Genomic DNA, 27,290 nt, shown 5'->3' on the forward strand with positions numbered 1-27,290 from the left:
AGACTTCTGACACATACTGTTAATACACTGTGGCAAATCTTTTGATAAAGGGTCTAACTGCTTTGCTTAATTTTTTTTATTAATACTATGTAAACAACAACAAAAAAGCTAGGAAACTTGCCATCCTTTCTTGGAAACAAAAAGTTATCTTAGGGTCACATGGAACTTTTTACACAAGTTTACTTTCACTGTTAGTCACATGTGTGCCCTCTGTTAGCTTTGCCTCTCTGGGAGTCTTTTTGGTGGCACTAAATGCGAATAAGTTGTGCCGTGGTTATTTATGGGTGACTTTTCTGTCAGTCACATAGACATTTGGCAGGAATGTGCAGCGCTAAGATCTTGCATGTGGTAGAGGGCAAATAGTGTTAGTTTGAAATGCTGCATTTATAGTATAGTCACTCAAATTGGCAAATCAAGATACATTAACAACACTATACGGATAAACGTGTCTGAATTTTTTTTATTATTTGGGTCTTCACCAAACTGTTACCACAAAGTTGGAGGCACGCTTATCTATCGACTTTGGCTGGGGTAGCATTACGTTGTCCTTTCACTTGAACTTGCAGACGCAAACCTTTTCCAGCATGACCGTGCCCCTGTCCACAAAGCCAGCTCCAAAGTAATATGGTATGAAAAGTGTTGGAGTGGAAGATCTTAACTGACCTGATATAGACCTGTTTTGACCTCAGCTCTGCACACCTTTGGGATGCATTAGAACACTGACTGCATCCCAGGCCTCCTCACCCTGCATCTGTACCTGACTTTGCTAATGCCCTTGTGGCTGAATGAACACAAATCTCCACAAACACACTCCAAAATCTAGTTTTTTTTACCATTAAATGGGGACCGGCTGTGGAATAGGACGATCAGAAAGCATCAATGAATCTTACAGTCAGGTGTCCATATCGTCTTTGAATATAACTTATATATTCAAGCTGAACGTGTGGTACTCTTTTCAGAAATACCTCATGAGAAGCATTGGAGCGCTCTTGTTTCTGATAGTCGTGCTAAAATTATTGGTGACAGTTATACTAAAGATATTTTAAGGTATAATTTTATGGTATTGTATTAAAAGAATAAAGCAATTGGAACATTTTCTTGTTGAGCTGTTTTATTAAAGAGGAATTCTGTACTCGTACGTTGTTGCACGTCATAACTGGTACGCCGTGTACGTGACATGTTTACTCTGTCACTCATTAGCTTTCCTGCCCAGATAAGACCGTAACCTGGCTTTTTGTGACAGGATTAAAACACATCACAGAATAAACCAAGTACCTTAAATATATTGTATAGTAAACTATTTATATAGTTATTTAAATCTTAGTTATTCAAGTCTCCCCGATACAGTTCATATAACGAATATCCAAATATAAAAAAAGTAAAAAATGTCCACCCCTTATCACCTATGGGCTGTCATTACTGCCATTCAATCATATACTAGATTAACTGTGAATGCCTAATTTGTGTTTACATTCTCGATAATGTTTCTCTTCACTCATCATCTTGCCACCTTTTCTTTGTTACAAAGGTGATCCATTTAAAATCCAAACAAAAGTGAGGTGTCCACAACAGGGATATCTGTGACCCTCTGACCCTTCACCTAGGCTTGTCTTGATCTGCCATCTAACCAAACAGTGCCACGGCTCACTTCACCTAGCATCCGGCCCTGCATCGTCAGCAGCATGCATCTCCACCACGGGTCAGGGGTTATCTGGAAGCAGAGCCGAAAAAAGCCCAACAAAACCACTCGCCCTTTAACCCGCCTCATTATCTTAGCGATAGTGCTGAGTGGTGGCCGTCGTGTCACAGCTTCTGTTAGCTCCGGAAAGCTCTGCTGTTCTACTGCGAACTCAAACAAATCATGCAGTTATGCAACTTCCAAGATGGGTGGATAGGAAAGAGTCCAATCACTGAGCAGAGTTTTATGTAGTTCAGTGACTGAGCAATAATGCTAAATTTTTAGCTGGTTTTTATTAGTAAATTAGAAATAAAAACTCAAGAATATGGTCAAATAATCTTATTCTTTTATAATCTTTTAATGAGAAATTACCTGTTTGTATTGAAAATGTTTGGCTTGCACTTTTTTGTACTTTGCACGTTTAATATAAGAGCCATGAATTTCCAATGCCTCAAGTCTTAAGTCATGAATCCTTGGTTTAGTCTGTAAAAAAAACACTGTTTAGTCTTATATAATACTAGATATTGTCATCTTTGAGTTGAATAAAATTGTCTAAAACAAATAGGATGTAAAAATCTGTGATTTTTGCCTTTAGCATTATTGTGAAGATTAGCGCTCGTTGTTTTTGAGTGGTATAGTGAGTGGTCAGTGTGCGTGTGTTAACCTTTGCTTAACCCTTTGCTCATACACATTATGGCCATGTGATAAGAGAATTACAAATTCCCCACTGGTTTCTGGAGGTGCACTTTGCATAGCTTTGTGCCAGCTGACTGCTTCCTTGTGCCTCAATTAATTTCCTTGCAGGAACCAAAACTCGCCCTTAAAAGGTTCAAAGAAAACGTTTAAAACATTTCCGACCATATCGGTGGTGTAAACTCGATTTGGTTTAATGTTAGTCACCGCATCTGCGTGTTCGGTAGCTGAGGATCTGTCACTCGTGTTCCCGAGGGCTCCTGCCCCTCGCGACCCTTCTGTTCGCTCAGCGTTCATAAGTCATTTAAACACGCTTTTAATAGTGTTAGCTTGCCTTCAAGCTCAAGAACGGAGAGGGGGAGTTACGGGCTGAGGTCACTCCCACAGGGTCGGCGAAGGGCATTCGGCTCACTTCGCTATGAAAACTAAATAATTCGATTTGTGAATAGGGACGATAAAGAGGTTGAAAGCACGTGGTTGGATCCCACATTGGAGCAGCTGCTGAATGAGATAAGAAAACAAACCCAACAGGGAATAAGATGAATATGATATATCTTGGGGCTGCGGGTTTGCATTTTGCAAATGTGATTAATTTTTTATTTTATTTTTTAATTGGTTACAGGTGATGGCACTGGTATCAGGTGACCATTAATCATAAATATCAGCCATTGGACTTTATAAATCAACCACTTTTTTTTTCATGCTGTCATAAAGCAAGCAGAGCTTTATTATTGGTTGTGTGGCGAAATCCTTGTATTGTTTTTAGCACTTTTTTCTGTAGTTGTTTCAAAACAAATGTGACCTTGAGCAAGAGAAAGAAGCACAGTGCTAAAAGAAAAGGTAAAGACAGCAGTGTGTGGGAAGGAGGGAGAGAGAGAGCGAGAGCGCACCCTTCCTGCCAGTGGAATTCAAGGGTCAGAGGTTATGCGCCTCGCTGCTATTGGCTGAGGAAAGGTGAAATTAAAACCACGGTAAACTTTTGACCCTGCAGGAGGCATGCAGGAACGCCCAGCGCCAGCGAGGAGCCGAGGACACGCTCCCTACGAGAGAGAGAGAGAGAGAGAGCATGGGGGGGGGGGTCTGAGAGAACGAGGGAACAAGGAACAACTACTCTGAAATGAATAAGAACCTTTCAGCACCAGAGCCGTCAACACTGACTCTATGGAAAAGAAAAAAAGGAAAGTAAGAGAGAGGAGAAATGCAGTGTTTTTAATTCGCACTATACTCTCTGTGCAGTTCTCACTCCCCCCGTTCAGTTTTTCTCTCGTTCTCTCTTCCCTACTAACTCTCATTCTCCCTCTCCTGTACAGGTTCAAAAAGCCATGGATGTTTTTCCGAGTGAAGCAAAGCTCTTAAAATGGGCTTTTTATGAGGAAAAAGAGGCCCACCCTCTGCCTTTTCCATTTGCTTGCCAATGTGTGTGCGCGCGTGTGTGTGCGCGCGCACACGTGTGTGTAAAAGAAGTAATGCTACATTAGCTCACTGGGTAAAACTGAAGGAAGGCAGTAAGCTGCTCTGTTTGAATGCATCATTCCCCTCGTTTTTTTCCCCTCCTTTCCGCTTTCTCTTTTTTTTTCGTCTTGCTGCCCTTTTCTCTTCTGCTTTTTTTCAATTCTCTCACCCTCTCTCTCTCTCTCTCTCTCTCTCTCTCTCTCTCTCTCTCTCTCTCTCTCTCTCTCTCTCTCTCTCTCTCTCTCTCTCTCTCTCTTTTTCTCTCCCTTTTCTCTTTCTCCTGTCAGCCTGATGAAAGCAGCCTCTGTCATAGATTAATGAATGAATCTGCATAAAATAGACTCTTGCCTTTTGCCATCCCCCTTTCCTCTCCCTACATCTCTTTATCTGTCTATTACTCCCTCTTTCATGCAGGGGTGATTATACCAGGTTTGCTCCCCCCCCCTCTTTTTCTTTTTTTTTTTTTTTTTTTTACTTGCCGTCTGCAGTTTTAGCTTGGCTAGTAGAAGGAGAGAGGAGAGGCCAGCATGTGCCTTTTCAACACACAGAGAGAGAGAGAGAGAGAGAGAGAGAGAGAGAGAGAGAGAGAGAGAGAGAGAGAGAGAAGGGGGGTTGTTCCAACTTGCTTTTTATGCACGACCAATCAGTATAGGGAAATATGGATGTGACACGCTTACCTCCTCCTTCCTCTCCAGATGCAGACCTCTGGCCACTGAGATGCGTTTTTTTTTTCTTTTACATTTTTATGCACTAAATTGCAGACACGTGCGAGCGTGTTCAGCAGCCTATGACGTATATCATTTGTTATACCACAACGCTGTTGACTACTCAAATCTGATTGGACAGACCGTGATCGTTCCTTTTTCTCCAACAGCAGCCCTGACAATAGGCTAGAAAGGAAACCTCAGTTTTTTTTTATTTCTTGCTGTATACGTTATTGTGTCTTTTGTGCCTGCAGTTAAAAAGGGTAAATGTTGATGTGGTGTAGATAGTTCTAAGATGTTTATTCAACATTTATTGCACAGACTCTCTACTGTAGGTACTTCATAATTTTTTGCCAGAATGGTGGATAGGCTCTGCTTTTTTGTTTTGTTTCATGATCTTCACGAGAAAGAAAAGAGGATAGGCTGGTGAGGGGACAACTGTAAATAGTCGTTATAAATGATGATATTGTTTCATGGATGTTCCAGAACATGGAATGTAAATATAAGCAGTTAAAAGTGCACGCCATTTGAATACCTTTAAGTAATTACGTTTTTTTTATAACATTGGGAGATTGTAGCCCGGTCCCAAGGGTTTTATTCCAACTTAATTGTTATCACATAATTGGCCTTTGCAGTACTCGTACCACATAAGGTTGCGGTATGTAAATGAGCCCTGTAAGTAAATTGCTTTTATCGCTTGCTTTGAGGAACCTGACCAGACTCGGACCCTCCACGTGAATGTTTAATGCGTTTGACGAATTGCCGCGTTCATATGATCCAACAACCTTGAAAGAAGTTTGCTGTATAACGCAGACCAATCTGTAACGCTGTCACATCAGGGATTCACTAGTTTTTATTATATCGTACAACATATTGCAGTCACTATAACTAGAAATTAGAGGTGCAAATCTCTAGGCATCCCACTATTGGAATCAGGATTTTTCTTCTTTTTTTTTTCTTTTTTTTGTTAAAATATTTTTCCCTCAATATAATAACTTGCTGCTTTTAAAACACATTATGATCCTCATCCATCATGAAAAAAGGCTGTGTATTCGATGTCACCATTGTTCTGGATCTCCGTTAAGCCACGGTGCAGTAGTTAAATTCTGAAACGACATCCAGTTATAAGATGATGGATTGTTAGAACTTTCTGATCTGTTAATAACTGGCTTGGGATGAAAAGCATAGTGCTTTCTGCATCTGTTCATTCTGTGGAGTTATATTTAAATACATAAAAAAATATGTAAATAATATATTAAGATAGTAAATAAGTTAAAATTATACGTTGAAGTTTAATTTGTTTCTTCAAGCATGTTTTTTTTTATTCACCTCATTAAAATGCTTCTGTTGTGTAATGAGTAAAACTCAAAAGTGAAACTTTCTTAGTTATTTTCCAATGAGTGTTTTTTTTTTTTCCTTTTTCTTATACTACAGCAGACTGACGATGCCTAACAAGTTATATAAGCCATTTCTTCTTTTTTTATTATTATTATTATTATTACATTTAATGTTATAGAACATCTACAAAATATCTATTACCGCTTATGTTGTAGCAGCTACAAACACAAGTTCCCTTTACCAATCTTAAGATAAAAACTCCTTCAGGATTTAGAGTTGTAATAAAATTTGGAATTTTAGTATGTATATTTACTGGGGGGTTTTTTTTGTTTGTTTTTTTTTTTTGTTTTTTTACATTTACAGATGGCAGTAATAATTAATAATACATTGTAATGCCTCTTTTATGTCAAATCCTTTTAGAAAAGACCAATAAAAAGTCATTTCAAGAGTCATTTCACTAAAGTTGAACCTTTCTTGCACTTGTGTGTGTGTGTGTGTGTGTGTGTGTGTGTTTGGAGGAGGTTCAGTAATAAAGCCATTTTATAACCTGCTCTTGTATTCACATGTTGGGCACATGCTGGAGTGCAGTCATTTGTCTTTTTATTTTATTTTTTTACATTTTTTAATCGCCCGCTAACATTTTCCTTTTATTTTCGATGCGGATGAGTTATGACAGGTCATATTGAGTGAAACTTGATTAGGTGTCCAGTGTCCATGCCAAACTAGTTCCTATTTTTCAGCCACTTGTTTATCGTGCTCTTCGTCTTGGTTGAGACGGAAAAAGACAGAACATTGTTTCCAGAGGTTTTGCCCGAGGATGGCAGTTTTTGCGTGTGTGTGTTTGTAAGTGTGCGAGAGGTTTGTTGTTCGGAGTGTGTGCCTCAGCTCACATTTCATGCAGTATTTCAGGCTCTGCCAGAATGTCCCAGTTATTCTGGGCCTCAATGAGCCACTTCTCCACACCACAGCAGGACACACACAGAGCGACACAAACATTTTCTCCTTCCTTTTCCTCCATCTGATTCCTTTCACTTTAAATTTTGTTCACTTTGAATGTTATATTAGTAGTTATATTAGTAGTACCACTTTGAATGTGGTATATTTGATGTATGGCTTATATCATAGAGTGATACTAAGCTCTGTAAGACTAAGGTTTGTAATGGTGCATTAGTCTCATATGGTCATACGAGAAGTGTGCGTCGTGTGCTCACTTTCATCCATAAAAAACTTTATAAAATAAACGTTTTATGTCACACTGCAGTTTCTGGTCCTCATTTGTCGTCCACTTCATCGTTCGGTTGAAAGTATGCATGTTAAGCACATGCTTCAAACATGCAATTATTTAAAGTGCCCTAAAACTTGACTGGACTTAAACTTCATCTGATTCTGATTATATAAATTAGTGCTTGGTTTGAGAATTTTCTTTTTTTTTCTTTTTTCTTTCTTGTTCATTATTTGTTGCATACATTTGCAGTAATATTTATCATTGTTTTAGGTTGACTTGACAGCATTTGCAGCTGGAGGTGGCAGAACTGAAGGTGCTGAGATTTTCATTGCGAGTGACGAGGATGGGCAGTATTAGAAACTGGTTTATTAGAAGAACAGCGCATGTAGGACGTTTTGGAGACATGGTGAGGGAGGCGAGATTGAGATGGTTTGGACATGTGCAGAGGAGGGACATGGGGTATATCGGTAGGAGAATGCTGAGGATGGAGCCACCAGAAAGGAGAAAAAGAGGAAGACCAAGGAGGAGGTTTATGGATGTGGTGAAGAAAGACATGCAGGTAGAGGCAGATGTAGAGGATAGAGGGGTATGGAGACGGATGATCCACCGTGGCGACCCCTATTGGGAGAAGCCGAAAGACGAAGATTATTTATCATTGTTTTAGGGAGGAACTAAAACCCTGAACCGAAAGCGAAGTATGACCTTAATTTGCAAAAGCACCAAGGCTTGAACAGATCCCGTCCAATATGCAAATTATTGTGTGAATGTCTGAGACACTTGTTGGATAGCTTAGACGCATCCTGAGGGGGTAAGTCAACAAAAGGCATGTGATGTTTAATAAAGACCTACCGTTCACATGTTGAGCTAATACTGGTCATGTTTTGGGTTTTACAATTTGTGTATATAAATGTGTTTTGGCGGCTTTATTAATGCTTTTTAACATGTTTTGCACTGTGATTACCGTAGGACGTAAAATCAAAATCTCACTGACATCACAATGACATTGTGTGCTAACTCAGAGGGCGTTGTTGCAACTGTACAACGTCATTAGGCTACTTTCAGCTGCCCGAATGAGATGTTTTAAAGCAGTGTTCTAGTACAGCGCTCTCATATGTGGTGATTTTATAAAATTTCCACATACTCAATACGTGACAATGCAAATTCAGACCATGTTCCTTTCAAACAACTTTCCTCACATGATTATTTGACATTGTTCTACTTCTTGCACTTAGCTGTTAACTCATAGCTAATTGCAATCTGTAAATGAGTATGTATTGTAGCAAGAGCTACAAGAAGTGTAATGTTAGAAACGTTCATTAACGTTAAGAAGGTGACCCAGTTAGAAAAATTACCTGAGCCATGTAAGGTAATGCTAGTTATACGCCATAAAAACATGATTTTGTTCACTGTTGGTGATATCCAGTTCCATAGCTAGCTGTCTAAGAATGGAAACCTTGCTATATAAGCACTTAATACTTGGCTGGTTAACTAGAGCCAAGACTGCAATCTTTGTAAACTGCTAGACAGCTAGCTCACTTGCCTGTAGTCAGTTATGAACAAAATCATGCTTTTTATGGAACATTTTGACAGATTTTGCTGTCTTTTAGATCAATCACTTGGAATAATGACAAAGACTCTGGTGATGAGGTCCCACTGAAAGGTGCTAACTAGCCAGCTTGCATATTATAGATATTCATATACATGGGTTTTTATTTTTTATTTTTTTTTATTTTATACTATTGTAATAGCTTCCTGGACTGAAAATGCACCCAAGTTTATTGTTAAAATGCTAAATAATAAAAGGCATCTTCCTATTTATATTTCTTTCACTACAACACTTTTTCTTCTTGTCTGCTAACAGAACAAGGGTTTTTTTGCCCTACATTTTCCTGAGACAAGTGACCTACTCCATGCTCGAGCCGCATGTACTGTATTTACATATTTCAACCGTATTTGCATACATATTCAGTCTACTGCTCAGGTGAACGCGTTTCAGTTCGTGTCTTCTCAATAATGCAGCTTAGCCTTTAGGTCCATATACTGACTGCACGTGGTCTGTTGGAGTGCAGCAGCAATCTGCTCATGGAAGCTCCCTGAGGCATGTAGAGCTGTGTGTGTTAGCATAATGACAGGAAGCAGCTCTATAAATAATGCAGGTAGGCTCCGTATGGGGCAGGGGAATGATGGGAAATGAAGACGTAAAACGAGGCAAAACGTATGTCATACCCCACGTGTGTCACCGGCCTGGTCGGCGCAGAACTGAAGTGACTTAAATTTCAGAACTCTACACCAAGAAAAATTTGTGAAGATGTAGCCTACTGACAGGGGGAGAAGAAATGGAACGAAGGCATCAGACAGTTATGCAGCCCAGTATGTTAACATGGCTGTCTTCGCAGCTCATGCGCTTTTAATAGAAGAAGGAAGTGATGACGTGAAGCTGTGTGTGTGTGTGTGTGTGTGTGTGTGTGTGTGTGTGTGTGTGTGTGTGTGTGTGTGTGTGTGTGTGTGTGTGTGTGTGTGTGTGTGTGTGTGTGTGTGTGTGTGTGTGTGTGTGTGAGAGCAGTGAATGTGAAGAGGACACAAACAGGATGCTTGCTTTTACTTCTTCCTGTTTCGGACGTTCTAGATAATTCTCCCATGAAGGCAGCTTCACTTTATATGAAACCTAAATGGAAAAAGTGAAACTGTTTGCGTTCTATGATTAAAAACTGTGTTTGGATTTTTATTTAGCTGTATTTTCACTTTGTTATTGAATAAAATAAAAAAAAAGTCTCAATAATACATTTTATTGCACATCAAGCACATTTTCCTTTAAAGAGAGAAGCTCTTAATACAACTGAATTCATGTGTTTTTTTCTAAGCAGTTAAATACTCGTCAAAGTTTGGGTCTTTTATCTTGCCATTTATTTGTAATATTCATATTTTTACATTTAGTAACAGGTTTTCTCAGTAATGCTTTAATCTGGTTTGGTGAGCTGGAGTTTCAGCTCCGTTCGTGACAACACAAAGTAATCTTTATACAGCATTGGACTGAACACGTCAGAGATAAGACAATGACATGAAACATGTAAATTTGAGTGCTTATGCTAGGCCAGTGGATCTGCTTGCTAACTTGGCTAGTGTCCATATTAAACAAAATGTATTAATTACTACATGTATTTTGGCAGGTTTGGTGTACTTTCCTGTATCGTTGTCGAATAAGGGTGGGTTTACAGGGAGAATATTAAAATCTTTCTAAGAATTATTTGAATACTATTCTAATATCACACAAAACACAAGCTACTGCAGTGTGCTGTATAAAGTGACTCTTTACACCAGGAAAATTAACCACCACCACTCCATTTGTCACACAATATTGTTGTTTATACCTTTCCAAGGAAATCATGATCTTTTACAGCAATTTGCTGTGCTGAACAGGTCTCATCTAATTATCGAATGACTAGCCATTTTTTTTTTAGCTAACTAGCAAACAATTTTATTAATTTATTTTTTTTTCCCCACGAATGATGATTTCTGAAACTCATTTGTCTGTTTGTGAGAAATGTCAGCTTGTTCATGCCAGAAACTATGAATGAAAATAAATTACTTGATTTGCAAATTTTCGAAACCCACCTGATGTCGCCAGTTATCTCACTGGTTAGGAAGAATGTAGAAATGTTCCAAGGCCTTTTAGACAAAAGGCAAAACGTTAGATGATAAAAATAAATTCAAACATGCAGTGCATCTTAATGTGTACTTTTTTGCATAAAACGTTTTATTTTAAATGTGTGTACATTCAGATGTAATTTTTACTTGCTTATTTTGGTGAAACAGTTAAGTGTCGATTCCTTGCAATAAAAGTATTTGATATAGTGGTGTTCCTTCTTTTCTTTTTTTTCTCTAAACAGTGTTGGCCTTGCTGAAGTCCTAGATGCCCTCTGTGACTGGGTCTTTAATTAGAGTTTCCACATTGTCACTCAAAGGTAACTGAAAATGTGATTCTGCTTCTAAAAGCAGTAATCTCTGATATGTTTATAATGCTAATCTGGAATCAGGCTTTGTGTTCTAATGTGCTGATCTCAGTCAAAGCAAAGCTTCAATAGAAACAGGTTATACAACTCTAATTCTTTATTGATCATTTGAGCATGGGATCTGAAATGTGCCCTAGGCTGCACTTGTAATTGCATAGAAAAGACTTTATCCTGGCGTTCTTGCTGAAATTGTATCTATCTAGTGACTCTCGGCATGTATTTTGCAGGATGTGAGGTGGAACGGTGTGGATGTCATCATTCTCCACTGCTGCAAAGGTAAGGAAAAAGGAAGAGGGGGCGGGGAACGGGATGAAAACTGATGGATCAGAAGACAGAACGCAGGGAAAGAGAGAGAAGCCGGGGGGACTGTCGATAGAGTTTGTTGTGCGATATTAAATGTGTGTTGCTGCGTTGCACATGTCTGGGCAGGCAATGCAGCGAGTTGCATAAAAGTCGCCGTTTGGTCCCGTAGTTCGACTCAGGAATGATGAGCTCATGCAGGAATTCGTGGCTCTGTTTGTGTGGAAGGGAAGGGGAAGGGTGGGTGTGCGTCTGTGTGTATGTGTGCGAGGCCAAGAGGAAGAGTGTGTGACCTGATGGCCTGTTCTCAGAGGTTTCCGCTGAACACTGAGGGGTCATTCATGAGGCAAGGCTACGCTAACTACACATGTGCACGCACTTTTTTTTTTTACCGTCCTTGTGAGAACTGTTTATTGACAGAAATATTAATGCAGCTTGTTAATGCTATGCCTAGACTTGAATCTCATTCAACCTTAGTCTGTAGCCAAACCTTTTGACAATGTACACGTAGACACACACGTGAAAAGCCAGACACAATTGATGAATATAGATGGATTGTCCGATTTTCTCAAACAACAATATTTAATATCAGGTCTTGTACCAGTATGTTAATCATGAAAATTAGAAGTCACTTCCTTCATCAAGGGAATTTCACATGGGCAAATAAAATTTTGTTATTCAGAAGAAATATTTCAGTTTAATCTATTAATCCACAGCAATGTGTACTTAGTTTGATATATTATTTTTCTTGTGTTGGATTCAGGATCAATCCGTGATCTTTAATAAAGGCTGAATTCCCGTTCGCCGTATGTTCTGACTACATATGATAAAACATAATGGCATAGTAGAATCTCATATAAAGTGTATAGCATTGTGCATTAATGTAGTAATAAAGTAATATATATTATTAAATCTTTTATCATACTTAAACATTAGACATAATACGATAGTTACGATAATACAATATGTTCCTGAATACAAAAGGGAGTTTTTTTTAAAAAGAGAAGCTGTTGTCAGAAAGATTCTGCAGTGGGAAGTGAAGATGTGCAGGTGAAAGAAAAAAGAGAGAGAGAGAGAGAGAGAGAGAGAGAGAGAGAGAGAGAGAGAGAGAGAGAGAGAGAGAGAGAGAGAGAGAGAGAGAGAGAGAGAGAGAGAGAGAGAGAGAGAGAGAGAGAGAGAGAGAGAGAGAGAGAGAGAGAGAGAGAGAGAGAGACTTGTGCGCAATAGTGAAAGAGAACTGGAGAAAGAAAGAGGCGTGTGATAAGAATGGTAGTAAACAACAGAATTGGGCGAGTGTGTACGTGTAACATGAGACTGTGTGCTATGGTAATCTTGCAGTCCTGCTTAGCGCTGAGAAACAATAAAAGCTGTCCTCAGTATGATTTTCTGCGAATGGAAAACTTTTTTTTTTTTTTTGCTGCTGAAATACATTGTTTAGCTTTCGTCCTGTTTTTTTTTTTTTTTTTTTTTTTTTTTTTTTTTCTTTCTTTTTCCCCATGAAACTACCTTTTAAATGATATCGATCCCTTCGACTTTGCCTCATTATGAGAATCCACACTGTGCTTCAGCTTTCGGAGAACAGTATTGACCCTCTGCGAGTCGGTACTGCAGAGAAACACACACACACTGAACGAGGGATGACCCATTTCTCCTGGGGCCCTGTTTCACTCAGTCATCATCAGTGTACACACACACACACACACACACGCTCACTGTCTCCCTCAGCTGGAACATACCTTACACTGTATGAGTGAATACTTCAAATTAAGCTGCCTGATTTACACACACACACACACACACACACACACACACACACACACACACACACACTCTGATTTATTTGGATCACACATGATTTCCTAATTTCTAATTCAGTTGAGAATTTACTTTCAATATGAACAACTAAGTGTGTATTTGTGTGTGTGTTTGTACAGGTGCTGATATGTGTTGAAGATGAGTGGACCAGGGGAGAACACTCTGGAGCCATTAGGCTACGATCGGAAACGTAAACTCTCTACTTGTGACACCCCAGGACTAGGGTAAGAGTGTGTGTTTGTGTGTGTGTTGCAAGTGTATGCGTACGGGTCAGTATTTAAATGTACATATGTATTTATCCAGGTGTGATAAGCGTCGGAGAGAACAGGAGTGTAAATATATCGAGGAGCTCGCCGAGCTGATCTCAGCTAACCTCAGCGACATCGATAACTTCAACGTCAAACCGGACAAATGCGCCATCCTTAAAGAGACAGTACGCCAGATACGGCAGATTAAAGAGCAAGGTAAAGCAGCTTTTTATCACTTTGTATTATTTTTGTTTTAATTTTACAAATTGCATTGACATTTGCTGAAAAAAGGGCCTGATAGCTGGAGGGTGATTTGTAAAGTGCTGCCATCTGGTGGTGGTTGGTGAACACCTCGATGCAACAGATGCATGCCAGATTTGATCATTTTCCATTTTCAAGCTGACAGAAGATCAAACCAGTCACAGTGAATGCTGTAAAACCATCATAGTTTTGGGGGGAAAGTGCAAAAGTGTTTGGATTTAAATATTGGCAGTAACTTAAAAATGCCTATAAGTGTGATTTGTTTTAAATCATTGCATATTTGATGACAAAATGACAAAAATAATTAATTATAATGCCTAATAAATAAATGAAGAGCAGAAAAGGAAAAGTTGTCAGAGCTGATGTTTGTACTGTAATAGTTCTAGTTTGTGCGAGAACACTTCTGCAGATAGAGGAAATGAAAATAACACTGTGTTGCGTTTGGTAACATTTAAAAACGCAAACGTAATAATGATTTGACGCGGCTGCTTGGATTACTTGCAGGAAAGGGTTCGTGTGGCGACGATGATGTCCAAAAGGCAGACGTATCCTCTACGGGTCAGGGGGTCATCGACAAGGATCACCTGGGCCCTCTGCTCTTGCAGGTTGCTAGAGCATGAAAGATTTACCTATCATGTTTGATCCTTTTTTTGTATCTTGTTTGGCTTAACTTTCCTTTCTTTCTCTCTCAGGCTTTGGATGGCTTTTTGTTTGTAGTGAACCGAGAGGGAAACATTGTGTTTGTGTCCGACAATGTGACTCAGTATCTACAGTACAAGCAGGAGGAGCTGATCAACACCAGCGTCTATAACATCCTGCATCAGGAGGACCGTGAGGAGCTGCAGAAAAACCTGCCCAAAGCCAGCGGTACACACTTTTCCATTTACCTTTACCTGATATGTACTGATATTTGCACACTAAAATCTTTCGTGTGTTTGTGTTAACAGGAGCGAATGGTGTTTCATGGACTGGAGATGCCTCTCGTCAGAAAAGCCACACCTTTACCTGCCGGATGCTGGTGAAGTTCGGCCATGGAGGCCATGGAGCAGAGGATGGAGCAGGAAGGCCACGTTATGAAACCATGCAATGTTTTGCGCTCACCCAGCCTAAAGCTATGATGGAAGAGGGTGAAGGTGCAGTTATTTTTTTACACACACCTACACATAGACCTAATCATTAAAAAAAAATGGCACAGTCACAAAATTCACCACATATGATATCATATCTGCTACAACACCTCATAGAGCAATACCTGATCAAGTGTACATGTTGCGTGTGCAGATTTGCAGTCTTGTATGATCTGTGTGGCGCGAAGAGTGACCGTGTCTGTAGATCGCATTGAGAGATTCAGCACCAGGCACGAGCTTTCAGGTGAGTGTGTTGAAACTACTTTTGTAATCATTTCTAATTTAAAGTTTTGAAGTGTCCTCATAAGTTTTTATGGAACATTTTAATAACAGGTAAGCTGATCGAAATCGAGCAACAAAGCTCTTTACACACCACTATGCGTCCCGGCTGGGAGGATCTGGTGCGCAGGTGTTTACAGATGTTTTTACATCACAGTGAAGGCCAGGCCTGGTCTTGCAAACGACACTACCAGGAGGGTAAGTGCAAATCTGTGAGAACCTGTCACCTTTGCAATGCAAGAATTGCATTTAAACAAAAGTTCAAAAGCAGGAAAATAGTATATGAATGTTAATATACAAGTGAATATTAAGATTTAGTAATTATTCTCTTACTGTCTGATGCATTTCCCTGTAGAAAGTCTAGAAACCTTACCTCTCTTGGAATCATGAATAAGTCTCTGGATTTTTTTTTCTCTCTCTAGCTTGTATGCGTGGTCGAGCAGAGACTCCACTGTACCACTTTTCCCTTTCTGACGGAACTCCGGTAACTGCGCAGACACGCAGCGAGCTCTGCCGAAACTCAAATACCAATGATCCTCACAGCTACCTCTCCACTCATCTACTGCAGAGGTTTGTACTCTTTCTTTTGTTATATTTATAACATTTTTTTATTATTAATTGCCTCTTACTTTTATTATAGAAACTCACTATTTTGAGGAACAATTAATGAAGTACTTGAGGTTCTAGTGACACACTAGTCAAATTCACTTATTAAACAAGCTCATGCTATTAGTATTCACTTTCTTCTGACATGTTACATTACTGTTAATATATCCCATGCCCACTTATTTGCCAGCAACCTAATTAATGCCTCTATTAGCGTATTATCGACTGATCCCATTTCTTTTAATATACATTTAATTCACCGCATATTTTCCATTACAGCTTTAATGTTTCATTCTTCCTATATTGAGGCCCTGCTCTAGTCTTAGTCACCCCTTTTCCCTTCCCCTTTAGGGAGCAGAATGGTTACAGGCCAAACCAGGGAGGTGTAATGCGTTCCCAAGGAATGGGTGGTGCCAACCATAATTCCCAAATGAACATGACTCCTGGTGGGCAGATGGGCATGGGGAATGCCAGAGGCTATGGTATGAATGACTCGGGGCATATGGGACCCAGAGTAGGCCCCATGTACGGGCCTGGGAACAGAATGAATCAGATGAACTCGATGCACCAGATGAATCCAATGAGCCAGATGAACTCTATGAATCAAATGAGCCAGATGAATGCAATGAACCAAATGAATCAGATGAACCCCATGAATCAGATAAACCAGCTTAACCCTATGAGTCAAATGAATCAGATGGGGCATCCTGGAATGAATCAGCATTCGCAGCACTTCCATAGTGGAGGCTATGGACTTGGAATGACGAGTCCTTCCCATGGTAGCCCAGGTATGAACCCTTCTCAGCAGAACATCATGGGATCGCCACGAATACGAGGAAGCCCCAAGATGGGGGCCAGCCCTTTCTCTCCTGGAGGTATGAGCTTTACATATACACGGCTGTATCTGGCTTTTTGAAACAAGCTTTTTTTTTTTTTTTTTTTTTTTTTTTTTTTTTTTTTTTTTTTTTTTAAACAAGTACTACTTTGTAATGCTTTTTACATGACTGTGTTTCTTTGGCAGGTATGCACTCTCCTATAGGGCCTGTTGGAATGACTGGCAGTAGTGGCTCCTCTGGTGGCAGCACTTTTTCAAGCAGCTCCCTCAATGCCCTACAGGCCATTAGTGAGGGGGTAGGCTCCTCCCTTCACTCTACACTCACCTCCCCTTCTCACAAGTCAGAAAGCTCTCCCAGTATCAACTCAACTCAGCTTGGTCAACCAAACCAACCTGGGGTCAGTAAAGGGCCCAATGCGGGCGACACAAAGAGCCCTGTTAGTACCCCTGTCACGGGGACGGACCAGCAACACGCAAATGCTTCGGAAACCTCAACAGATAAGCCAGATAGTCAGTGTAACAAAGATAGCCAGGCTGGAGTTGATGTGCAGCGGAAGGGTCCGGAAGGAAAAGGCCATAAGAAGCTACTCCAGTTGCTGACGTCTCCACCAGAAGAACTTGCCTTAGGAGCAGGAACTGGAGCGCCCCCTCCAGGACGTGCATCCACTCCAATCGGTGCAGACTCTAAAGAGACTGGAGGTTGTATGACGAGCCCTTCTTCCACCGGTGTATCATCATCATCATCATCTGCTTCATCAGGAGGCACCACAGCGCATGGTTCAGGATGCGTGTCATCTACGGGCTGCATGGGTGGCCACCTCACGTCTCATTCCCTGCAGGAGAAACACAAGATCCTCCACAAGCTTCTGCAGAACGGCAACACACCGGACGAGGTTGCGCGCATCACAGCCGAGGCCACGGGGAAGGTCACCTTACCTTCGGATCACCAGGGCTCTGAGGGTGTAGGGTTGGAGGTCAAGCAAGAGCAACACAGTCCAAAGAAGCCAAATGCTCTGCTCCACTATCTTCTGAACAAGGATGATACTAAAGATAATAGCATAGAGGGCAAACCAGGACTGGATGAGCTGGAGGGGCGTGGGATTGGTTCAGTAGGAGTCACAACCTCGGACTCCAGTAGCCAGGATAGCAAGGTCAAAATCGAGCCACCTGATGAGGTACGTGAACATGCAATGACAGATTTATTAGATGACGCACTGTTGCCGATTCATTGAAAATATCCATGGACAATTAATTGATTCTATTCTTTCAGTTGCAAAGTTTGGAGAGCATTCTAGGAGGCTTGAAACCGGGTACGGGGATGTTTGTTGATTCTGGAAGCACAGAGGGAGAAAATAAAAAGGGGAATGGACCCAACAGTGGTCCACATGGTAAGACATGATCTTTGCTCTTCAATATCACTATTGTCAATGATATCACCATATTCAACAGTACCTAAATTCACTCCAAATTGCTGCTCTGCGTTTATTTCCCTGTGTAGACCGTGAGGGGGCAGGGATGGGTCCTGGGCCTCGAGTGCCCTTTCAGAGAGCAATATCTGTGGACAGTAAACTATTTGGAGGGGCAAGAGGGTCAGGCAGGAAGAGTGGCTCTTCTGTCATTAAACAGGAGAGCTTGGACAGCCACATAGGCATGGGTGAGGAAACATTTTCCAGTTTAATAAGTCTGAGCTTGTCTGAGCTTCGACGTTGAGAGTATTGTCAATAAAAGCTTTTTCCCATCATCTCTTGATCTTCTCATTATACAATAGGTCCTAACAGACAGATGGCCATGAATCAGATTCCCCCTATGATGGGGCCAGGTGAATGGAGAATGCCAGGTCCTGGGGGCAGTCCAAGTGGCTCTAACGGGCACCCCGGTATGGGTTGTCACGGCATGGATCCAAATCCCAAGGGAATGATGGGAGGACCTATGGTGAACAGATCAAACAGTGTACCAACACCTAGATCCATGCTACAACAGCAGTTAATGGATATGGGTATGTTATTCTAGAAAATGGTATGGGTTGTTATGCTTGTGTGTTCGTCATATATGTCTGTGTGTGAGTCATTTATTTATTACCTGCTTAAGACTTCAAATGTATGCTGCATATCTCAAATAAAATTATCTTCTGTATTAAACGTGAATGTCTTTTCAGGTCAAAATGACATGGGGATGAGCACATTCCGAGGGCAGCCACATCCTCCTCAGTCTCCGTCGTGGCCAGAGTGTGGTATGGGCATGGAGGGACCCTCTAATGCAAGCAGGTGAAGCTTTTATTAGTTATCCAGTATTCTGGATTAGGAAATGCATTACTTTTGAAAACCAAATAATAAAGCTTTTCTGACTATTTCGATGGCCATATATCTATACTTTGAGCAAATTTGTTTACAAATTGTGTGTTCAATGCAAGTACATACAAATCCTAACTTTTGTGAGGCCGGAACAAATGTATTTAACTGTGTCGCATTCTGTTTTTCATTCAGTATATACCTAAACTACTTTAGTTCAGGTACCTGGGGTCAACAGTGCAAAGTAATGCAGAGTGTGTTGGAGAAGTGAAGAAAAGTGTGCAGGCAGGGTGGAGTGGGTGGAGAAGAGTGATAGCAGGAGTGATTTGTGATTGAAGAGTATCTGCAAGAGTGAAAGGGGAAGTTTATAGGACTGTGGTGAGACCTGCGATGATGTACGGTTTAGAGACAGTGGCATTGAGTAAAAGACAGGAGGTGGAGCTGGAGGTAGCAGAGCTGAAGATGTTGAGGTTTTCGTTGGGAGTGACGACGATGGACAAGATTACAAACGAGTTTATTAGATGGACAGCGCATGTAGTAGGTTTGAGGGACAAAGTGAGACAGAAGGTTTGACATGCAGAGGAGGGACATGGGGTATATCGAAGAAGAATGCTGAGAATGGAGACGGCAGGAAGGAGGAAAAGGGTAAAGCCATGGAGGAGGTTTATGGATGTGGTGAGGGAAGACATGCAGGTAGTTGGGTTGAAGATTTAGAGGACGGTGGGTATGGAGGCGGATAATCCACCGTGACGACCCCTAATGGGGGCAGCCGGAAGAAGAAGAACATAAACTACTTTTAATTAAAACAATTGTTCTTTTGTAGACGTATGTATATACATTGGTGCTTGTCCAGTACACTTATATTTTGATATTTTTATTTGTGTTCAGCTTGCCATTTGGCAACCCCTTGGATGACCTGCTTGCTCCTCCATCCACCACTGAAGGTCAGAGTGATGAGCGAGCTCTGCTTGACCAGCTCGACTGTCTCCTCAACAACACAGACAACCTTGGCTTAGAGGAGATCGACCGAGCACTTGGGATCCCCGACCTAGTTGGCCAGGTTTGAGAAAACTCTCAATTTGTAGTTATCGCAGCTGTTAGGATTTAATAACAGGATCCAGCTGATATTAGAATGCAGTAATACAACTAAAACATTTCGTCAGCGACACACTTCAGTAGTTTGATTTGCACTGCTGCTATGTAACACATAACGCCTAAGATACAAAAACAAACACACCGCTGTTGTTTACTCTTGAGTTTATAATGTTTATCTAGATTTAATACATTTTTATGATTTATTTTAAATGTAAAACAAGCTCATCTCTTCTTACAGGGCCAGAGCGCCGAGCAACCAGCAACTCCTACAGATTCTTTCCCAGGCCCATCTCCAGATTCATCTATGAGTATGGATCCTAAAGTCATGTATGGAACAGGCTATCCTGGTCCACCTTCCATGGGCATGCAAGGAGGTTACGGGCCTGGGCCCGGACCTAATACTGGCCCTGGCCCCGGCCCCGGCCCTGGCCCTAGCGCCATGCAGGGCCACCCGGCACAAGGATTTCACCCAATGATGCAGCAGATGGGTGGGATGGTGGGCATGAATCCCCGTGCTGCCATGATGCGTCCACGAATGATTAATGCTAAACATCCACTCAGACTCCATCTGCAGCAAAGGCTTCAGGTGAGAAATCGAGATATTGCGCATATTTTTCTTTTGGGTGCTCTCCGAATGGCATGAGGATCACCTGAAAAATGATACCCGGCAATTCACTCAAACTTGGCAACATTTACAATCTGCTAGCCTGGGTAACCATGTATTCTCATTTTTACAGTTTTTGAACCAGCCCCGACAGAACATGCTGATCAAAACGGAGAATGCACCGACTGGAACGAGGCCCGGCATGCAGCCCGGCATGCAGCCTGGGATGCAGCCCGGGATGCAACCGGGCATGCAACCGGGCATGCAACTCTCCGTGCAACCCGGCATGCAACCCGGCATGCAACTCGCCGTGCAGCCCAGCGTGCAACCTGGCGTGCAACCCGGCGTGCAAACTGGCATGGGAGGACAGGTATGTCACTGCTCACCCACCAGCTAAATTCACATCAAACACATAATCTAGACTCCTGTCCAGTGCTTAGTAAAAATCCCTGTCCTCTTTCTTTGTTTCTCTTTCAGCCAAATTTTATAAATGCTCAGATGCTGGCTCAGCGAAATCGAGAGATAATGACTCAGAGAAGGCAGAGGATGATGATGCTGCAGCATCAGCATCAGCAGCAGCAGCAGCAGGCTGCAGCTGGAGGATTCAGCCCCCCTCCCAATGTCACTGCTCCCACTGGCATAGACAACTCCATTGGTGGAACACCCATGAATCAGCCTGGCCAACAGCCATTTAACTACGGAGGAAACTATGGTGGGTACTTGTTATACCACTAACTGACTTGTTGGGAAAATTCTGTTTGAATTATTTCTTACTGGTATAAACCTCTGTGTTGTGATTACAGCTATGGGTCAGCAGGGTGACCCCTCATTCATGGCCACTGGAAACAGCCCGCCTAACATGATGGCCGGGCGTATGGGGGGTCCCCAGAATCCCATGATGCAACAGCACCCTCAGAGCGGACCCATATACCAGTCAGCAGATATGAAGGGATGGGGACCAGGTGGCATGCCCATGAACAAGTGAGTGGCGAAATACAAAAAAACTAGTTTGAATATGTCATAGTTTGTCAGTATAAATGTATATATTTTGCAAGTGCTCATCTAATATTTTCTATGGTTGTATAATTAGTTCAATTATATTGCTTTTCTTTGTTTGTTATTTATTTCAATGGTCATTTCTGATTTATAATACACTTTCGTATTATTATTATTTGCCTTTCTGACTGTATTTTGTTTTGTGTTTTTAGTTCATACCCTCAGCAGCAGCAGCAGTTCTCCCAGCAGGGGGCACCAGTGCAGTATGGAGGCATGATGATGAACGGAGCAATGCAGGGAGGAGTAAACGGGCCAGGACAGATGATGCCGATGCAAGGGCAGATGGGAATGAACTCCATGGGCATAGGTCGCATGCCATTGGGTCCTGATCAGGTACCACCGTAGTGTTCTTCAGGCATTGGGTGTCTTGTAGTTGATGAGTATTAAATTAGCCTTTCTTCCAAGAGAATTTAGAAGCAAACGTTCCTCAAATAAACCCTAATATATAAAGATATGACTATATACATATATTTATAACTGAACTTGGATTTTGCATTTGCTTGTTTTGCAGAAGTACTGAAGCAGAGCACCGTTGTTGCGAGAGAGAGAAAGAGAGAGCAGAGCGAAGTTATTTCATACACTGAGAAAACCCTGAGAAACAAAACACACAGTACTGCCCTGCTACTGCTGCGAAAGGACAGCCTGGACATTAGACAGAGCACTTGTCCACGTCACTGTGTTGTAATTCTCTCTGAAGCATTTGTGTTTGCCCCAGAAAAGAGTTTGTGCACAAACTCTCTGCCGATCTGCAGCCAAACTCCTGCTCTTCTGCAAAGCTGTGTGAGTGTAATGCCGTACTTCACCACCAGAGGGTGTGCTTTTCTCTCGCTGTGGAACTGCCCTGGTGCCAGGGTGAGGGATGCACTTTATCACAAGGCTAATAAGGAAAAAAAAATATCTGCAATATGCCCTGCTCATTCTAGCCTTATTTAAAGACTATATTTTCAGAAAAAAAAAAAAAAAAAAACTTCTTGGTGACATGTTTTAGCAGAAACCTTGCTTTCAGGACAGACTGCTACAGTTCCACACTATATGCAGCTACAAGCAATAATTTTCTTCTCTATGCCATATCTGTTAAACTGGTGCACCATTAAAATAACAGAGCAAAAGGTACTGCAGTATTAACTGGGCTTTTTGTTTTATATGTGAATAAGGACAGACTTGTACATGCTGTATGCTCCAAATGTATCATATGTGCCCTTATTATAAACTGTACATTTTTGCACAGATTTGGCCCATGTGAGGTTCAGCATATTATATTTTAGGTCAATATTGCTTTGGGCGTTAATTCTATTTTAACTTTCTCAAAGGGAAAACATTTTTTTAAAGATTTTTATCTTTTTCCGATCTAGCCTTGTTTTCTTTACAGTATTGCCGTGATGACAGCCATTAGTTTTTTCGAGGGCACTTTTTTTCTGTGGAAATAAAAACAGAGAAATCCTGTCTGATCAAGCAGTTACGTTAAGAAGACGTCATGGTTTATGTTTTTTTGCTGTATTTTTTTGAGCATTTTACAGACACGGTGGTGAATTTGAGTGAGACGGTTATTTTTCTCAGCCTTTCTCTGTGAGCTAGCTGTTACTATCGTTTTCTTGTTTTAAGTGCTGGTTCTTCATCGATCTACCTTTAATAAACTTGCACAATCCAAAGATATAGATATTTCATTGCTTCGCTGAAATTTTTACCGTACCCGTTGTCTTTGTGTAAATTAAACGGAGTGCAAGGTACATATCATTTAAGGTTATCGTTATGATTTTGTACTTCATGCTGTTTCCCAACCAATGTAATTTTAAGGCCAGTTCATGAAGATTTTTTTTTTTTTTTTTTCCCCCTCTTTCCCAAGAAATAGCAAACAGGCAACATATCAGCTTTTTTTTCTCTAAGCTTCTTCAAGTCTTTGAGCAGGAAATCATTATTTTTTATTTTATTTTCAAGTAGAATACATTGGATCATAATGAAATATATTTCGAAATGAGAACAATGTTTGGTTTAAGTTCTGGGAAAGGGTCTGATTAATTTATGTGGTCAAGCAAGCGAATAAGCTGATGTTTTACCGGATGTAAATCGCAATACAATTTATTATTTCCTCGATGTTGATATTGTTGTAAATAAAATTTATATTTAAACATGACTGACTACAGAGTTTACAGTGTGTATGTGTGGCAATTCTTGTTTTTGGTCACAAGGTGGCGCCAAAATTGCATAAAACCCATGTCGATACAACGTATGTTTTTATTTACATGTTTAAAGGATAAATATTTTGTTATTTTGGGGGGGGGTGTAATGATAGCCTGATAAGCTAAAGAATTTACAGTATCCCCCCAAAAAAAAACCATCTGTTTCTTTGGGTGTTTTATGAATTCCCCCTTGAGATGAATCCCTCTTCTTCGGAACCCTCTTAGATAAGAACCTGCCTGTCAAAATCTTCTACAAGTTTTCATAAAGGATAAGCCAGAATTGACAGAACTCCCTCAAGAGTTCTTAAGCTGTCTCTCTAGTGTTATGGGTAGGGGTAGCCCAAACCGTACCAGTGTTTCCATATCAGAAAGAGGGCAGAAGCCTTAAATATCCAATAAACATGTGAAGGCTTTTAAAAAGAAGACATTTCAATGCTCAGTGTTAGACGAAAGGATTCTTCAAACATTTATTGTATAATGAAAGGTTTTGCTTCAAAAAAGGGAAACACTCTGGTCCATGTGGGAACCCATAAAGGTCCCCACTAAGTTATCCATTAAAGTCAAATCATGTAAATGATATGAACATTTAATAGGTAGTTCCTCTGCATAACCATACAATCCCTGTTTTAAAAATCCTGCCTGGATTTGTTTGTCTACACAGTAGAAAAGTGTCAATTCATTGGTTTTGTTCATCTGCTTAAACCCAGAACAGTGTGTTTCCTTGACACGAGGAGTTCCAAGTTTCAAACATGGGTTTTATTTCCTCTATAGAGTATATGTGTAGGGGGGTGTATATAATATTGAAGAGGCATTGTATATGTGGTCTAAATTTATCCTCCGTGTAAAAATGAAGTATAAATATTAATATAAAAAGTCTATTTATATGGGTATTGCTTTGTAGGCAGTAGGGAAAAACGCATACTTTTTTTGGTGTTGCTGTTTAATTTGAGGTTTTCTTATTAAAAGCTCCGTTGTATTCGTGTGTGTGTGTGTGTGTGTGTGTGTGTGTGTGTGTGTGTGTGTGTGTGTGTGTGTGTGTGTAAGAAAGAGTCCAGAGGGGGACTCAGAGCTCCTCTTGGCCGTCTTCCTGGCGCATCTGCGGCCGCGGGGCTCTTGTGGATTTTACTGTTTGTTAATGTTTCAATCAGCTGTGTGCGCTGGAATGTGGCGCGCTTTAACCTGAAGCTCCCCAGGTGCGCCACGGCGCCGCTCAGTCTGCGTCCTCACCCCCCTCCTCCCCTCCCTGCGCTTGGCACACAGCTATCACACAATCACACACACGCACACACACGCACACACACACACTGGCGAGGCGTGCAGCTGCGCAGGGAAATGAGGGAAAACACTGCACCGAGGAGACCGAATAAATCTAAGAACGATCCGCTTTGCGCACTCAAACACGGTTTAACCCACGCGCTCCCGGACACTAAACACACACCATCACATAGTGAAACCAAAAGAATTCACCATGATTAGTGTTATCACGTGTGAATAGCTTTCAATTCACGTGCAAATGGAGAAATCCCAACAGCCATCAGTTTACCATTAACAAACAATAATCTGAGAGGTGTCATTTTTTGTTTATATGGTACTCATGGTCTTATGTGGACTCTGTATTTTGGGCAGATGTTTGGATGATCAGCAGATTTTGACACTCATTTGGGTTAAAAAAAAAAAGTCAACTATTTTACATATATGTCCAAACATTATATATAGTATGTAAGTGAAAGTAGGAACTGAATTAATGTTTTGTTTTTTGTTTTTTTGATGCATGAAGTCATCAGTGTGATTATTTTCTCTATATTCAACCCCATTCACACACAAACAAGTTCAGGAGACAGAAATAACATTTTTGTTCTTGTTTTAATAAAAAAAACATTCGACAAGATATACATTGTAAAAAACACAATAAGACGTCCATTGTAATATACAATACTTTTTTGTTCCATTTTGCTCAGCAATCTGAGAAATCAACGCTTTAATAAACACAAAAATAAAACTTTCTAAAGGTATAAAAGCATTGGAGAGAAACTCTAAAAAAAAACAATTACAAAAAAGGAATAACAGCAACATGAGAATATTGGTGGGCTTGGGCTGCGTGATGATAACGGTGCCGTGGATTCCACAGCAGACAACCATCTGTGCTTGAACGAGCGACCCACGTGAAATAAGACGAATCTTGGATCATCACGTATTTCATATTGGATTCGACTGAGGAATGTCCTCATAGAGTTGACCACAGTCTGCTGTACACCATGATGAATCACCATACACCAGTTCAATGCGTCAGAAGTGACTCTTGGTTCTTGCTTGGTTCTTGCAGGGATGCTCTAACGTGCACCAAGTGGAGTTGCGCCTTTCTGCTTGGTGCGTCTGGGTCTTTAACGGCACGCAATTCTGTCATCAGAGCAGCCATTCTGCAAAAGGAAACACACTTAAGATTAGATACATTGTCTCCATCGTTTTTTTTTTATTTGGATTCCTCATAAATAAAGCAGGACACATTGGTCATATATGCGTATTTACCTCGACAGAGATGCTGGCGATCTCCGCGTTGAGAGTAGTGAGAGGACTGCGTGGAGTGGAGCTCTTCTTCCCAGGCTCGTTCAGCTCCACCTGAAGATCCCAGATGTAGTCAATGACATGCTGCAGGATCTCCACCTTGCTAGCCTTCTTGTTAGCGGGCAGTGTGGGCACCAGCTCCTTAAGCTTGCTGTAGCAGCTGTTCATGTCCTGCAGGAAGACGCTCATGTGCTCGTCCAGGAGCGGCAGTTTGCACTTGGAGATGCCCAGGCTCTGATCGGACAGGCAGCGGACCACCTCGTCTCCTCCGACCTTGCTCTTGAGAGCGCATGTAGATCCCACGACTTTCATTCTCGCTGTTTTGTTTTTTAGGTTAAAGTCCTTTCGGTTGAGGGTAGTTTTCTTCTGCGTTGACAGATCGTCACATGCCGTCCTGCGCGACACCGACAGCTTTTTATCCGGTTCCAGCGCGTCGGGGCGTGGCCACAACGCGCGTGTTTTCAGCTGCGGGGCCAATGGGAAAGCAGCTCAATAGTTCCTCTGGCAAATCACAGACTCCGCTGTGGTTATCGAGTTTACAATCTGCTTTTGGAAGAAGTGGTGGGGATGGGGGGGTTTACAAATGGAAACAAATGTGTGTCTTTTACGGATGATGTGTGGAAATCCAGCTGTCCGTGCATGGCCCCAAGACTCTGCAGGTGTAGAAAGAGAGAGAGAGAGAGAGAGAGAGAGAGAGAGAGAGAGAGAGAGAGAGAGAGAGAGAGAGAGAGAGAACAGAGGGCTCACCTTACCACCAAAGATCAACACTTTCACACGAAACCATTCTACATATTGTTAAGATATATAATACCTATATATTGCATTTTAGAAAACACAAATCCATCCATCTAATGCACAACAAATGCATCATAGTTCTAGTGCAAGGTGCATCTCAATGCATCTTAATGCATATTGTAATATTAAAGATTTATTTTTT

At 41.1% G+C, this 27,290-nt stretch overlaps 2 protein-coding genes across 3 annotated transcripts in view; one reads left to right on the top strand and one right to left on the bottom strand.

Annotated features, from left to right (window-relative positions):
• ncoa3 (nuclear receptor coactivator 3) overlaps positions 1-23,745 on the top strand; it is a 34,470-nt gene extending 10,725 nt beyond the window's left edge. The window contains exons 1-24 of one of the 2 annotated variants that reach the window (XM_083533906.1): positions 9,857-10,293; positions 10,978-11,052; positions 11,328-11,376; positions 13,335-13,439; positions 13,519-13,679; positions 14,229-14,329; positions 14,417-14,591; positions 14,672-14,857; positions 15,006-15,095; positions 15,185-15,328; positions 15,553-15,700; positions 16,088-16,611; positions 16,758-17,746; positions 17,842-17,959; positions 18,070-18,225; positions 18,340-18,567; positions 18,727-18,835; positions 19,748-19,919; positions 20,193-20,540; positions 20,692-20,928; positions 21,036-21,270; positions 21,362-21,539; positions 21,767-21,947; positions 22,126-23,745. In XM_083533906.1, coding sequence (XP_083390032.1) covers positions 13,354-13,439; positions 13,519-13,679; positions 14,229-14,329; positions 14,417-14,591; positions 14,672-14,857; positions 15,006-15,095; positions 15,185-15,328; positions 15,553-15,700; positions 16,088-16,611; positions 16,758-17,746; positions 17,842-17,959; positions 18,070-18,225; positions 18,340-18,567; positions 18,727-18,835; positions 19,748-19,919; positions 20,193-20,540; positions 20,692-20,928; positions 21,036-21,270; positions 21,362-21,539; positions 21,767-21,947; positions 22,126-22,134 — 4,575 coding nt within the window. In that variant the 5' untranslated portion in view covers positions 9,857-10,293; positions 10,978-11,052; positions 11,328-11,376; positions 13,335-13,353 and the 3' untranslated portion in view covers positions 22,135-23,745. Of the gene's footprint in view, positions 1-9,856; positions 10,294-10,977; positions 11,053-11,327; positions 11,377-13,334; positions 13,440-13,518; positions 13,680-14,228; positions 14,330-14,416; positions 14,592-14,671; positions 14,858-15,005; positions 15,096-15,184; positions 15,329-15,552; positions 15,701-16,087; positions 16,612-16,757; positions 17,747-17,841; positions 17,960-18,069; positions 18,226-18,339; positions 18,568-18,726; positions 18,836-19,747; positions 19,920-20,192; positions 20,541-20,691; positions 20,929-21,035; positions 21,271-21,361; positions 21,540-21,766; positions 21,948-22,125 lie in introns of those variants that run through there. The other variant, XM_083533905.1, reaches the window with a different exon arrangement.
• Positions 23,746-25,635: 1,890 nt separating this feature from the next.
• On the bottom strand, positions 25,636-26,755 carry id1 (inhibitor of DNA binding 1, HLH protein). The gene is made up of 2 exons (XM_083534327.1): positions 26,318-26,755; positions 25,636-26,208 (listed from the first exon to the last, which is right to left on the bottom strand). Exons 1-2 carry the CDS (start codon positions 26,663-26,665, stop codon positions 26,173-26,175), a joined length of 384 nt encoding a protein of 127 aa, XP_083390453.1. The 5' UTR covers positions 26,666-26,755; the 3' UTR covers positions 25,636-26,172.
• Positions 26,756-27,290: the final 535 nt, after the last annotated feature.

The sequence above is a fragment of the Silurus aristotelis genome, assembly GCF_946808225.1.
Source record: "Silurus aristotelis genome assembly, chromosome: 28".
NCBI classification, from domain to species: Eukaryota; Metazoa; Chordata; class Actinopteri; order Siluriformes; family Siluridae; genus Silurus; species Silurus aristotelis.

What these genes read in the sequence shown, in the direction of transcription:
- id1 (XM_083534327.1), bottom strand. Translation starts at nt 26,665, where the DNA reads ATGAAAGTCGTGGGATCTACATGCGCTCTCAAGAGCAAGGTCGGAGGA. An exon ending in TCGCCAGCATCTCTGTCGAG is followed by an intron (nt 26,209 to 26,317) that starts GTAAATACGCAT and finishes TTCCTTTTGCAG; the next exon opens with AATGGCTGCTCTGATGACAG.